Raw genomic sequence first — 15,927 nt, 5'->3', positions numbered from 1 at the left:
AGTAAAAATGTTTTCCTTTAATATATAGAGTTAGTATATTAATTTATTAAAATAGCTTTAATAATTTGTTCATTATTCTTTTTTTTTTGTTTTGTTTTGTTTTTTGTTTTTTCTTTTTTTTTTTTTATTGCTTAAAGTATTACAAAGGGTATTACATATGTGTCCATTTTATCCCCCGGCCCTAGACAGTCCCCTAGCCTCCCCTATCCCCCAATGTCTTATGTCCACTGGTTATGCTTATATGCATGCATACAAGTCCTTTAGTTGAGAGGCTATCTCTTAAGAGGAAGTTAATGATTGAGAGCATTAGTTTCAAATCCTACTATCACCTGAGTAGCCAGGGCCTCAGTGTTCTCAGTTGTTAAAAGGGAATAATAACAATGTTGACCCATAATATTCTTGTGAGGTTTAATAAACATGAAGCGCTTTGATGAATCCCTAGTACTGAGTAGGTGTGCCATGCCAGCACAGCCAAGGGTGAACCTGAGGGGGCGTGGTGAAGGATCAAAGAAAACAAAGAAAATACAGCTGGGGCTCTGCGATCTCCCATGCCTGAATGAGGACACAGACAGATCCAGCCTGCAAGCCAAGGCTTTATTTTATAGTCAGATCAAAACAAGGGTAGTGGTCAACATGTTTACAATGTCTTGTGAGTTTCACCTTGTTTTGGCAGCACTTGCTGCACCTCCCACATCCATTAGCTACCTAGGAAGGAACTAGGGAGGGCTATAATTATGCTTAATTAAATAAGCTTAATTATGCTAAGAGGGCTCTGCCCTCGAAGCTGGGACTTGTTTGTGGCCCTGGCACAGGTCAATCCAAGGCTTGACCCTATAGCCGCTCCCTACAAGTAGATATTAAATATATTTATTAGGTACTATTTTTGCTATTTTGCTAAGAAGAAAATAATTAATTTCTTGCCAGGATATTCATTCAATGGTAAATGCAAAATTCATGCATTTTAAAGTATTAATCATAAATTAAAGATACGTCCATTGTAGTAAATTGCAAGAGTTCAGTTGAGTTTTAACAGTTGATTCAATCCACCATCATATATAAGCTTTTCCAATAGGTATATAGAGTTAGACACCTTTGTCTTCCTACTCACACTGCGAGTTAGCAGGTTAATAGACTAGGTACAGCCCTGGCCAGTGTGGTTCAGTTGGTTGGAACATCATTCCATACACCAAAAGGTGGTGGGTTTGATTTCAGGTCTGGGCACATACCTAGGTTGTATGAACTGGAGGCAATCAATGTTTCTCTTTCACATCATCAATCTCTCTCTCTCTCTCTCTCTCTCTCTCTCTCTCTCTCTCTCTCTCCTCCTTACTCTCTCTAAAATCAGTAAGAGATAATAATAATAAGACTAGCTACAGCAGTATTGAAACCAGATTTCTTTAACAATGGCTTTGATACAGAGGGACTTATAATCTGATAGAGCACCTGAATTAATGTGAAAGATAAACATATCAATTTGAAATCCTAGAATACATATACATATAAGAATAGAGAGTTAAGTTTCTTATATGGAATAGATCAGTGGTTCTCAACCTCGTTATGCTGTGGACCCACCCCATAACAAAGAAACAGAATTTCCAGAGGATGAGGCCCAGAAATCAGGATTTTAAAAAGATTTCCAGGTGATTCTAATGTGCAGTCAAGGTTGAGAACCACTGGAATAGAGGGTTAAGTTTTTTCTTTTTCTTTTCTAAGTTTCATTTCTCAGGCCGATGCACCTGCTTACTCCCTTTGATCCCAAACGAAGTGATTGAGGAGGTGATTCAGCTGTGAACAATGTATACTGTACCAGCAAGCAAGCAGAACTGTTAAGCATGATCAGGCTGACCCCACCAGGAGCCAAGACATCATTTCATTGCCTGACAACCAAGAACAACAGTTGAATTCTGCTGACCCCCAGGACTGAATGCAATTGCATTCTGTTCCCAACCTCAGCCCAATCCATTTTTCCTATATAATCCTGTCCCCCCTGCTCCTTGCTGTAAGACAGGTTTTGGATGCCTGTAAGCTCCCGGCTTCTTGCTTGACTGGCCTTCTTAATAAACGCCTTATATGATTCAACCCTGCCTTCGTTATTGGACATTGCATCAGGCAGCCCGAGCCAACCCGGAGGGTTCCCAGTAACAGTTTTACTGTGTTTAAGAATTTACAATTAGCAGTCTTTAAAGATAGGCAATTACACAAAAGGCAAAGAAAGATATAAAGATCATTTAATTATGGGGAAATTGACAGTGCTATTTAACAGCTTAATAGTAAAGGTGCCTATTTCAAAACCACAAAGATATTCAGCCAATTTTTAGAAAGATAGCCCTGAAATCCAGTCCTGTTAAGCTCTAAATTATCTGATACAGATAAGCTTACCCACTGACATCAAGTTGCTATAGTTCTCTAATATCACATCTCTGTACAAATTCCTCTGATATGAGTTCAGGCATTTCCACTCTTCCTGAGAAAAGTCTATAGCCACATCTCTGAATATCACCAAATCCTGAAATGACAAATTCATATATTATTTGTAAAATTATTTCTGAAAAGGGCCAATACTTTCGGGTTTGCATGCCACATATGGTCTCTGTTGTATTTCCTCCCATTTTCCCTTCATTTAAAAAATTATTTCAAAATATAATTAGCTCAATCTGGTTCACAAGCTATAATTTGCCCACCAATGCAATAGACAAAACTGCCTCTGTACTGTGGGATATCTACTTTTATATCTGTTCAGGTAATTATCAGAATTTCCCAATTAATTAAAATAATGTTCATAAGAACATTGCTTACAATAGGCCTAAAAATTCTCAATAAGTGTGATTTACTCTAACCTCTATTCCTTTAAGGATTTGAGAAAAAAATTGATAGAATTCTTTTCCCCAAATGAACCATAAAATATCTATTTTTAAAAAGTAGAGTTTACATAAACAAATTTCTTCCAGACCTAACTTCATCATTATGTTCTATCATTAGCATTTTTCCTAATTATAACATCCTTTATTGAATATTTTTAATATACAATATTCCATTTTATATATATCTCAGACTTAGTAAATACACAAAATCTCTCACACTGCAATGTCCAATACAGTGGGGCCTTGACTTACGAGTGTCCCGACTAACGAGTTTTTTGAGATACCAGCTGTCTCTCGGCTGATTTTTTGCATTGAGTTGATAGAGTAATTTGAGTTAACAAGCTCCTTAACAAGCTCCTTAACGAGCTCCGTCTCAGAACGAATTAAACTCGTAAGTCAAGGCCCCACTGTATGCTAGCTTAGACACATATGGTTATTGAGCACTTGAATTGTGGCTAGTCCAGATTTAGATGTGCTGTAAGTATAAAATGCACACCAGACACTGATGACTTTCAAATGAAAAAAGAATTGTAAAATACCTCAATAATTTTATGTTGATTACACTTTGAAATGATGCTATTTTGGCTATATTGGGTTAAATAAAACATTAAAATTAACTGCACATTCCTTTTACTTTTTTTAAATGTGACCACTAAAAAGTTTATTATGTAAATGCCTTGCATATTACTCTATACTTTTAATGAGACTGATATGCTATGCTGCCTACTGCATGAAGAAGGCACTATCATTCTATAGAGCATTCAATGTGTGACTACTAGAAAATTTAAAATCACATATGTGGCTCACATTATCATTTTTTAGGACATTGCTACTCTAAAGTGTTCTCTAGTCCTAAGAGTCTCAGATCAAATATCTCCCTCTAGAAACCTCATTTCTGCTTTACCTCTGCTCTAGACAAAGACCAAACACACAGGAGCAACTGAATAATTTGGTCACTTCACAAATGGACATTGATGAAGAAGAGAGGGGCACACAAGAGGAGCCTGGACTGCTGGGCTCCATCCCTCACTAGATTGGAAGAGACTAGGGAGAAGCTGTTGAATAGGCTCTGTTAGAAAGTTTCAGATAATTAATGAAAATGTTTACATAACCTGAAAAAAATTACATTTCATAAAGAGAGAAACACAAACTTACATGAGCCATGATTTTAAAGTTGCAAGAACTGGTCAGATTTCCTCATGGGTAATTCACTGGGGAAGTAGAGTCCACAAAAGCCAGAGCTGGGAAAAGAATTGCCTCAGAGCTCCAAATTTTAAAAACCCACACTAGTTCTCCATGCAAACCCTTCACCGGCCAAAACTCAAATAAGTTATGAGAGGTAAGAGATAGTTTAGACAAAATATGCTCTCCACAAAACCACAGGGAAATCAATTACATGAGGATCAATGAGGAACAGAGACTCTCCTGCATGGAAGTACATATCCAGGCACTTTTAGCAGGAGGGCTTCCAGTTAGTCCTCCACTATGGGGAGGCTGATCTGAACTTAAGAATGGGCTGTCCATACCTGCCCTGAGCATATCTATCTCCTCCCATTCCTGACTATACCATCTAAACCAAATCTTCCTTTTAAAATTTGGGTTTGAATGTTTCTTCCTTGACAATGGATTGAGATAATGCTTCAGAAAATAGCAGTTTTGCATCTCATTTTATACATTACAATCATAAGAGATGACACAAATGGGTTACATAAAATCCAGTGGTGATAGATTAGGGAGGTGGGAGAGAGCAAAGGGGTGGGAGGGTGGAGGGAAACCTCTGGGATTGGATGAAAAGTCAAATGAGAAACACATACATCTTTTACATAAGTAGGTACAAGATAGTAAACAGTCAACAATCCTATATAATAAAAGTGTGATGTGCAAACTGACCAAACAGTGGAATGACTGTTGGCTATGACACGCACTGACTACCAGGGGGCAGATGCTCAACGCAGGAGCTGCCCCCTGGTGGTCAGTGTGCTCCCACAGGGGGAGTGCCCTTCAGCCAGAAGCCAGACTGACAGCTGGTGAGCACAGCCATGGTGGCAAGAGTCTCTCCCGCAACATTAAGGATGTCCGACTGCAGCTCACCAGGAGCGGCCTAAGCCATCAATTGGGCATTTCCCAAGGGCTCCTGGACTACTAAAGGGCTCAGGCCAGACTGAGGGATCCCTCCCTCCCAAGTGCATGAATGTTGTGCACTCTACCTCTAGTTAACATGATAAAAAAATGAGAGGATTTATGGTCTCCACCCTGGTGCATTGGTTGTGCCCTAAGGGGTCTGGAAAAAGGAATGTTATCTTAGATGCAAAAGACAGTAAGACAGGCTTGGTTAAGGTAAACATTGACTTTTGTCAGGGAAGATTCTAGTTTAGTACATGACTAACCACCATAAACTGTTTTTAGTTTTAAAAAGTTTTAATTTCAGACCATCCTTCGTGGTTATTTTAGGTCTCTGAGTTTGCAAAGCCCCTACACAAGCCTTCTCTGAGCTTGTCAGGTTTAGTGTGTAGCCTCATTTTGTCCACACCATTGAGATTTTGCTTCCCAGCAATTGTTATCAGGTGGCTCAAATAATCACAAAAATTCTTCACAGGTCTGAATGTTTCTTATGTTGGTACTTACTTGGCATAGTGTGTTAGTTTTCCAAAGAAGCTCATGCAGACCACCCCTCGAACCTGCACTTGGTGCTAGGATCCAGCAAAAGGCTCATTAAGCCAACCATTTTCTCATCCATAGTGTGAACTTGGGTGAGTTGTCTCTTGGATCCCAGGACCTTCCCTTGCTTGTGGTAGAGGTTCTGACTTTATTTGTGCTGTATTTTTAAATTCTCAAGGTGGAATTAAGGCTAAGGGTCAACAGAACCCAGGCTAACAGGAGACAGAAGGAAAAAAAATGTGTCTCTGGTTTTAACTTTGTCTTTTCTATTGGAATTGCTTACTGAGAGTCTGAGCAAAAACCTTCGCTATATAAATGAGAGCTAAACTCATTCAGCTCCAAGGATAAAGCGACACTTCCTTCCTCCAGCCCGAAGCTAAGGTGTTTTTAGGCAACTAGGGATATTTATGGAGGTCTCAGAGGTAATTTCTCATGACAGCACCATAGGGAAATTCCAATTCAACTATAACTAAAGCTCAACACATAAGCAGCACACTTCGACCCACTACATAACATCCCTAGAAAATTTGCTGAATAAAAAAAAAAAAAAATGAAAAAAAAATTTGCTCAGACTCTGCAGGTATCTCAAAACAAAACAAAACAAAACAAAACCCTAAAATTAACATGGGAAGTTGTGTTGGCAAAGGCAGAAATTCCCAGACCCCAGCCCTCATTAACACTCCTGATAGGAAGCCTTTACTTGGCAAGTGGTTTACAGAAATGGGAAGATTTAACTAGAAATAATATCAACTTTAAATGGTACAAAATGCAATTGTCTGGGTGCCTAAAATATTTTTTTGCATGCAAAAGTTAGAAAAATGCTGGCTCTAGAATTAAACTGAATGAATAAATTGGAACGTTATCTTGATTTGGAAAGTAGAAGCTTCTAAGGAGAAGCAAAGATAAGTTATGTTTAAAAAGAAATTAATAAGACCCTGGCAGGTGTGCTCAGTGGTTATAGCATTGGTCCATGCACTGAAGGGTCATGCATTCAATCCCCAGTCAAAGATATGTAACCTGGGTTCAATCCCTGCCCCTGGTCGGGGAGTGTATAAGGAGGCAACCAATCCATGTGTCTTTCTCGAATCAATGTATCTCTCTCTCCCATCCCCACTCTCTCTGAAAAGCAATGGAAATATCCTCAGGTGAGGATTAACAACAACAACAAAAAGAAATTAGTAAGAAATTTTAGAGACTGTCTCTGAACTATTCTGTAACTAATAAATGCCTACACCCCATTCTTCCCTCCTTTTATAGCTCCTCCACTATATCCTTTACTGAGCTTTCTTGTCCAGACTTACCTTTTCCCTTCCCTCTTCCTTACCCTTCTGTCTCCTCCACTATCCCTCCCTACTGACTAAAGGGAAAATGAGACTAGGAATTATAACAGTTCCCTTTGAAAAAAAACAACTGATCTCAGCTAGAGAGGAAACAGAAATTACTCCCAATTTTCTCCATAACCCTGATGGGTTCACAAGAAAATTTAACTGTTAGAACATGTGATCCTGGCTGTTCTAACCTATTCCAATTAATATACCTACTGGTTTTTGAGAGCAAAGCAACAGATTACTAAGTAAGGTTCCCAAGAAAGCCCCTGTAGAGAAGTCTGTCCACTTTAATGATTATAGGAACCTGAAATAGGATTTAGTAAAAGAAAAAAAAAAACACAAAAGCAAGCATAGGGTTCCTCCAAGGTGTTTCCCCATCTCACTGATAGTTTGGGAGAAGTTGAAATTATCATAAAAAAGGAAGCCACCAAGGTCCCTGTAGATACTGAGGATACTTTATTTGTTCTTAACCACACCCAACTAATTGCCTTCTTCTTCAGAGTAAAGCTTCTGTACAAATGGCAGGAATATATAACCAATGTCTGTTTTTAAATCAAAACTTGTTTCCTTTCTGCCCAGCTGTGTGGCACAGGAGTTGAGTGTCAACCTAGTAATCAGGAAGTAACAGTTTGATTCTCAGTCAGGGCACATAGCCAGGTTGTGGGCTCAATACCCAGAAGGAGGCATGCAGGAGACAGCCGATCCATGACTGCTTCTCATCATTTATGTTTCTATCTCTCTCTCCCTCTCCCTTCCTCTCTGAAATCAATAAAAATATATATTTAAAAAAACTTGTTTTCTGTCAAGTAGGGAATGTTATAAGATTATCTATCTCTATATAAGTTTACATAGAGATAGATAGATAGATCTACATCTCTCTCTATACACACACACACACACACACACACACACACACACACACACACGAGGCCCGGTGCATGAAATTCATGCACGGGAAGGGGGGGTCCCTCAGCCAGCCTGTACCCTCTCTAATCTGGGACATCCCTCTCACAATCCTGGACCACTGGCTCCTAATCACTCACCTGCCTGTCTGCCTGGTTGCCCCTAACTGCCCCTTCCCCCCCGCCCCCCACCGGCCTGATTGCCCCTCAATGACTCTGCGTGCCAGCCTGATGTGCCCCTAACTGCTCCCCCTGTCAGCCTGGTCACCCCTAACTGCCCCTGCTGCTGGCTTAGTCACCCCTCACTGGCCCCCCTGCCAGCCTAATAGCCCCCAACTGCTCCCCCCCGCCGGCCTGGTCACCTGCAACTGCACAGCACCCCCACAACCCTGGACGCCTCTTTTTTTCTTTTTTTAATATATATTTTTATTAATTTCAGAGAGGAAGGGAGAGGGAAAGAGAAATAGAAACATCAACGATGATAGAGAATCAATGATCGGCTGCCTCCTGCATATCCTCCACTGGGGATCAAGCCCACAACCCGGGAATGTGCCCTTGACTGGAATCGAACCTGGGACCCTTCAATCCACAGGCTGACGCTCTATCCACTGAGCCAAACCAGCTAGGGCTTGGTTGCCTCTTACTGCTCACCACTCCCCCCTCTGGCCTGGTCACCCCCAACTGCCCCCCCTGCCGGCCTGGTCACCCCTCATGGTCACCCCGCTGGCCTGGTCGCTCCATGCAGACTGCTGTTCATTTTGTCATCCCTCACTAACCCCCCTGCCAGCTTGATCACCCCAAATAGCCTGCTGTTCAGTTGTTTGGTCATCCCTCACTAACCTTCCTGCCAGCCTAGTCGCCCCATGCAGCCTGCTTCTTCAGTTGTTTGGTTGTCCTTCACTAACCCTCCTGCTGGCCTGGTTGCCCCACGCAGCCTGCTTGTTCAGTTGTTTGGTTGTCCCTCACTAACCCCCCTGCCAGCCTGGTCACAGGCAGCTATCTTGTGAGGGTGTGAGGGTTAACTTGCATATTATCTCTTTATTATATACTAGAGGCCAGGTGCATGAAATTTGTGCAGGGGGGAGGGTCCCCTCAGCCGCCTGCACTCTCTCCAATCTGGGATCCCTCTCACAATCCAGGACTGCTGGCTCCCAACCACTCGCCTGCTTGCCTGCCTGACTGCCCCTAACCACTCCCCTGCCAACCTGATCACCCTCTAACCATTCCCCAGCCAGCCTGATCGATGCCTAACTGCTCCCCTGCATACCCAATTGCCCCCAACTGCCCTCCCATGCTGACCTGGTCACCTCTAACTGCCCTCCCCCACAGGCCTGGTCACCCCCAACTGCCCTCCCATGCCAGCCTTCTCCCTCCCAACTGCTCTCCCTTGCCGGCCTGGTCACTGCTAACTGCCCTCCCTTGCAGGCCTGGTCGCCCCCAACTGCCCTCCCCAGCTGGCCATCTTGTGTCCACATGAAGATGGCCATCTTTGACCATATGGGGATGGCCATCTTCTGTGTTGGAGTGATGGTCAATTTGCATATTACTCTTTTATTAGTTAGGAGATACATATATATAAAGGCTAATATGCTAAGTGTCCCTTTGCCCATCCAACCAGTCACTATAACGCGCACTGACCACCAGGGGGGAGACACTCAATGCAGGAGCTGCTGTGACGCTCACTGGCCATTTATAGAGAAATGGCAGCGCAAACCTGGCAACCACAAAGCAACACTCAGCTTCCCCCAAGTGGGACACAGGCCACGCCTCCACCCCGGAGTGACACCCCACCATATCACAGCCAACGCTGCCAAGACCCCATGATGCAAAATGTGGCCCACAGCTCAGCCCAGCCCAGAAACAATGGCTGCAGGTGCTGGGTAATGACATCACATAGCAATGCCAGGCTTCCTCTCCCTAGCAACTAGTCTCCTTGGCTGTCTCCTAACTGCCGAGTTTTTTCAGCCCAGAAACACGACTTGCTTTATAGCTAGGTGCAAGCATTTTACACTTTAAGCAAATATCTGTTCTCAGAACTGCCTGGTCCTGGCACAAGAACAGACATACACATCAATGGAATAGAATAGAGAACCCCGAAATTGACCCGAACCAATATGCTCAATTAATATTTGACAAAGGAGGCAAGAACATACAATGGAATCAAGACAGTCTCTTTAATAAATGGTGTTGGGAAAATTGGACAGATACATGCAAAAAAATGAAACTAGACCACCAACTCACATCATACACAAAAATAAAGTCAAAATGGATAGAGGATTTAAATGTAAGACAGGAAACCATAGAAATACTAGAGGACTCCAAAGGCAACAAAATCTCAGACATATGCCGAAGCAATTTCTTCACCCATACAGCTCCTAGGGTATTGGAAACTAAAGAGAAAATAAACAAATGGGACTAAATCAAAATAAAAAGCTTCTGCACAGCAAAAGAAACCATCAACAAAACAACAAGAATCCCCCACTGCATGGGAGAGCATATTTGCTAATGTTATCTCTGATAAGGGTTTAATCTCCAACATTTATAGGGAACTCTAACAACTTAACAAAAGGAAGACAAACAATCCAATCAAAAAATGGGCAAAGGACCTAAATAGGCACTTTTCAAAAGAGGACATTCAGAAAGCCAAGAGACATATGAAAACATGCTCAAAGTCACTATCCTCCGAGAGATGCAAATCAAAACAACAATGAGGTACCATCTCACACCTGTTAGAATGGCTATCATCAACAAATCAACGAACGCCAAGGGCTGGAGAGGATGTGGAGAAAAAGGAACCCTCCTTCACTGCTAGTGGGAATGTAGACAGGTGCAGCCACTGTGGAAAACAGTATGGAGTTTCCTAAAAAAATTAAAAATGGAACTCCTGTTTGACCCAGTAATCCCAATATTAGGAATATATCCTATGAAATCAGAAACACCAATCAGAAAAGATGTATGCACCCCTATGTTCATAGCAGCACAATTTGTAATAGCTAAGATTTGGAAACAGCCTTAATGCCCATCAGCAGATGAGTGGATTAAAAAACTGTGGTACATCTACACAATGGAATACTACGCTGCAGAAAAAAAAAAAAAGGAACTCTTTTTAAAATATATATATATTTTATTGATTTTTTTTTACAGAGAGGAAGGGAGAGGGATAGAGAGATAGAAACATCAATGAGAGAGAAACATTGATCAGCTGCCTCCTGCACACCTCCTACTGGGGATGTGCCCGCAACCAAGGTACTTGCCCTTGACCAGAATCGAACCTGGGACCCTTCCGTCCGCAGGCCGACACTCTATCTACTGAGCCAAACCGGTTAGGGCAAAGAAGGAACTCTTAACATTTGTTTCAGCATGCATGGACCTGGAGAACATTATGCTAAGCGAAATAAGCCAGTGGGAGAAAGATCAGTATCACATGATCTCACTCATTTGTGGAATATAATGAAAAACATAAACTGATAACAAAAATAGATCCAGAGACATAGAAGCATCAAACAGACCATCAAACTTCAGAGGGAAGGCAGGAGGTAAAATATCAACCAAAGGACTTGTATGCATGCATATAAGCATAACCAGTGGACACAGACAGTAGCGGGGCGAGGGCATGTGCGGGGGTGGGGAGTGGGAGCAGCTGTGGAGAGGTCGATGGGGGGGAAAAAGAGATATACGTAATACTTTAAACAATAAACAATTTAAATTAAAAACAAACAAACAAAAAAAAAAAAACCTGGCACTGGTACAAAACAGGCACATAGATCAATGGAACAGAACAGAGAACCCAGAAATCGACACAAACCATTACACTAAATTACTACTTGACAAAGCAGGCAAGAGCATACAATAGAGTCTAGACAGTCTCTTCAATAAACAGTGTTGGGAAAATTGGACAGATATATGCAAAAAATTAAACTAGACCACCAACTTACACCATATACAAGAATAAACTCAAAATGGATAAAAGGCTTAACTCTAAGTCAGGAAACCATAAAAATCTTGAAAGAAAACACAGGCAGCAAAATGTCAGATATCTCTTTTAGCAATATGTTTATGGATTCAGCCCCTGGGGCAAAGGAAACTAAGGAGAAAATAAACAAATGGAACTATATCAAAATAAAAAGCTTCTGCCCAGCAAAAGAAACCAGCAACAAAACAAAAAAGGGTACCTGGGCAGTGCATACCGTGAAACTGCTGTATGGGAGAACATACTTAGCAATGATACATTTGATAAAGGGTTAATATCCAAAATATATAAGGAACTCATACAACTTAACAAAAGGAATGAAGCATCCATCTTATATAAAAACTGCTGTTTGAAATTTTAACCCTGCTATTTCTGGCTTCTGTAAAAGCTTGCTGGCTTAAATAATAAGGAAAATAAGACTACTCTCATTTCAGAGAGGCCATTAAACCTTCCCCAGATGAAGTTATTGGTGCTGGCATCAGGCCAAACCTTTGGTCAAGGTCTCAAAGCGCCAGCACATAGGGCCCTTTAAGAACTTGCAAAGGGAACTGGAAAAACCCCATATTGGGGAGACAAAGAGGGTAAAATAGTATAAATACAGGAAACTTCCTGTGTGATTTCACCCAGAATTTGAGCTGCAAAACATACTCTCTGGAGCATTTGGGATCTTTTGAGTCCAAACTCCCAGTACAGGTTGGCAGTTTGGGCTCAAATAAACTCATAAAATTCTCTACAGGTCTGGATGTTTTTTACATCAACAAAACAAAACAAACTTGTTAGGTTAGGTGGCTCAGGAGGCGGCACAGGAAATAGACTCGATCAGAAAAGGAAGAAAGGAAAGGTTTTATTCTGCGCCCCCGGGCGACCCACGACCCCAAAGACAGGGCCAGTGGATTTTCGCCAACAGGGAGGGGGAGCTTTTTTTATACTGCGGTTGGGTGTGGGGCAGGGACATGAGCTGAGGTATTCAGCTGAGGAAGTTTCCGCCACAGGGGGTCGGCAGGGTATTCAGGAAGGAGTCAGTATCTATGTGGGGGTCATCAGGGAGAAGCCGGTATCTGTGTCTGGCACACTGATCTGTTAGAAATTCCAGGGAGGGTCCATTATCTCATCACACATCTGCATGTATCCGATCCTGAGCTCTCTCTGACCTAACAAAACTCATGCTATCAAACTTCTAGCCATATCCTGCTGGTATAAAAAAATTTCCACTTTATGAATTCCCTTGAAGGGAAAAGATCCCCACTCTAGAATGATTAAAGATATCTAAATCCTAAACTACTGTTGTAGTAATATATAGAAATGTTTAAAAATGCTTTAAAAATGTCTGAAAAATGTTAAGAAGGTTTTAAAATGTTTTCCTTGAAACTTAGTGTGATATTAAGGACACATTCCTCACTGCCCTGAAGTGTGTTCCTCATAGATAAGGATTTGAACTTCAGTAACTGACTCGGAGTGACTTGTCAAGATAACCATGTGAGTGAGTGCTGTACTCTGCCTAGATAACCACATGTAGCCCCTCGCCCTGTTTGAGATTAACATATGTGCATTGATGTAATAGGAATCCTAACCAGCCCAGGGCTCACTTGTAGAGACAGCCACAAAGGCGCGTCCTCTTGTCAGCACCACTCCACACTCCTCTTCCTGCCAGACTACAGAAGGCCCAGTACCTCCCGATTGATATGCAACCATGCAACCGAGCTCTCGGGTGAGGAACACCAGCCCTCTGCATCTGGACGGGATCCCAGAGGACAGCACCACCGGGGTCCCCCTTTAAGCCTGCACCCGCAGCATCAGGAATTGTGTAATAAAGCGCTGTGTGATTTGCAACTGCGTATGTTTCATGTGGTGTAATTCCTCTGGCAGTTACTTGAATTATTTTGCATATGCTTAAAATTAAAGCTTCTGGTGTTTTCTGTCCTAGGCCTGCCCTTGGTCCTGCTTGCATAGAGTAGCCTCTTCTCTAGCAACTGCTTGAATGTCCCACACCTGCAAGGTTAAAGTTTATCTCAAGGAACGCGTTAGATAAATGTTTACCCCAGATCTTTTCCCAGGATCTACTTGGGACAACTACTCTTTAACAAATCACAGTTGAAAACAAAGGATGAACATTAACACCCAGAATGGGTATTTCTGTCATCAGAGTCCTTAGAAAAATATTACTTAGAGCAACTGAATATACAGTACACAGTTAACTAAATATAGAAAGGCAGTAAGTGGACACTAGAAAAGGAAAGCCATTAATTAGGTCCCTACCAGTGACTAAGTAGAGAAATTTTAGGGCCCATATTAAAGAGAATATTCTTAAGCAAGATATTTCAAGGGAAGGAAATAAAAAAGCCCTGTGTCCTGATAATCAATGCATTTCACGGAAACAACGAAGCAGCACATAATCAGACAGAACCTAACTTTTAGAGGCGCAGCAGCGACTCTTTCACTTCAAAAGGCCTTTTCTGGAGACCAGCAGGGTTGGGGAGGCAACTAGGCTCACACCCCAGGATTTTCTTGACTCGGTCAAAACCCAACCTCTATGTCCCCTACCTGTGGTCAGCAAACTGCAGCTCTTGAGCCACATGCGGCTCTTTGGCCCCTTGAGTATGGCTCTTCCTAAGCCTTAGGAGTACCCTAATTAAGTTAATAACAATGTATCTACCTATATAGTTTAAGTTTAAAAAATTTGGCTCTCAAAAGAAATTTCAATCGTTGTACTGTTGATATTTGGATCTGTTGACTAATGAGTTTGCTGCCCACTAACGTCCTAGGGCCTAGGCCTAGACTAGTGATGGCGAACCTATGACACGCGTGTCAGAGGTGACACGTGAACTCATTTTTTTGGTTGATTTTTCTTTGTTAAATGGCATTTAAATATATAAAATAAATATCAAAAATATAAATCTTTGTTTTACGATGGTTGCAAATATCAAAAAATTTCTATATGTGACACGGCACCAGAGCTAAGTTAGGGTTTTTCAAAATGCTGACACGCCGAGCTCAAAAGGTTCGCCATCACTGGCCTAGACCATCGCACCTGCAGGCACAAATGAAAACGAGAGGAAGATGGGAGAAGGCCCGGTTACCCCCCCGCGAGTGCGCAGCTCTCAGTAGACTCAGACACAACTGCCCTCCTCCCCACCCCGACCCCCAGCCCCCGCCCTTCACTATGAGATTCCACCAGCCCTCTCCAGCCTTTTCCTACACCCCCGGCCCAGGTGGCTGAGGATTTATGGAGGTGCGCAGGGCCTCACTCGCGCTGCCAGCGTTGCAGGCTTCCTCACAAACCCGCCAGCGCCCTCCGCGCCCCGAGCTCCCCGCCCTCTGGCTCTCAAGACTGCAGATCCTCGTTCGGGAGGAAGCGCATGGTGGCCTGAGGCTCCAGGACCCACCCCCATTTCGGCCGCTGAGACTTATCAGTCCGGTCCAAGACCCACCCCCATTTCGGCCGCTGAGACTTATCAGTCCGGTCCAAGACCCACCCCCATTTCGGCCGCTGAGACTTATCAGTCCGGTCCAAGACCCACCCGCATTTCGGCCGCTGAGACTTATCAGTCCGGCGCTGGTTTTCTTCAGAAAAGCTGCTACCGCACTCGCGCCTCGCCTGGTTCCGAGGAGCGCCGGGTCCTCAAGTCCGCGTCGCAGGATTTCAGAGGGTGCCTGCCTCGGTCCCGAGTGCACAGGGGCAAGTCCCCCAGCTCCTCCGGGACGGCTCCACGGGGCGAAGGGGGCGGTCCAGGCGGGGCAGACCTAGCAGAGAAGCCGGGGGCGGAAGGGCTAGGGTGTGCAGTTCCTTTTATACCTGCCTGTAAAAATGACCCCGTGACGGACCGGCGCTACCGAGGATAATCCAAGCGTGCTCTCCTGTTGGAACTGAGTCAAAAATCAGAAAAGTTGTATATTCCAGTTTCTCTCCTGGTTTCTAGACTCTGCAACCCGCGAAGGCAGCGAGTATCGCCAGGCCCCAAAACGCAAGCACTGAGGCTCCTGGGAGTTGCCTTTTTTTTTTTTTTTTTTTTCCCCTGCCCAGAGTGCGCAGGCGCTTTGGGGGTGGCGGGGGAGGGGTGCGAAACCAGAGATCTGGGGACCCAGGAGGTTCTTGGGTCTCATCAGCTGAGGGCTTGGAGGACAAGGGTGGAGAGGAGGGGAAAGGGGACTGGGTATAATGAGGTTGGAGCCCAATCCCAGGTTGGGACCTGGTGTCCAGTCCAGATCTT

At 43.2% G+C, this 15,927-nt stretch overlaps 1 protein-coding gene across 2 annotated transcripts in view; it reads right to left on the bottom strand.

The window, feature by feature from the left end:
- LOC118674051 (zinc finger protein 30 homolog) overlaps window positions 1-15,687 on the bottom strand; it is a 43,369-nt gene extending 27,682 nt beyond the window's left edge. The window contains exons 1-2 of one of the 2 annotated variants that reach the window (XM_036345233.1): window positions 15,238-15,687; window positions 2,380-2,506 (exon numbers count right to left, since the gene is read on the bottom strand). In XM_036345233.1, the coding sequence (XP_036201126.1) occupies window positions 2,380-2,506; window positions 15,238-15,243 (133 nt within the window). In that variant the 5' untranslated portion in view covers window positions 15,244-15,687. Of the gene's footprint in view, window positions 1-2,379; window positions 2,507-4,016; window positions 4,116-15,237 lie in introns of those variants that run through there. The other variant, XM_036345232.1, reaches the window with a different exon arrangement.
- Window positions 15,688-15,927: the final 240 nt, after the last annotated feature.

Source organism: Myotis myotis, unplaced genomic scaffold (genome assembly GCF_014108235.1).
Source record: "Myotis myotis isolate mMyoMyo1 unplaced genomic scaffold, mMyoMyo1.p scaffold_m19_p_19, whole genome shotgun sequence".
Lineage (NCBI taxonomy): Eukaryota > Metazoa > Chordata > Mammalia > Chiroptera > Vespertilionidae > Myotis > Myotis myotis.
Note: the sequence above shows the minus strand (reverse complement) of the source record. Positions and strands in the feature narration are given on the sequence as shown.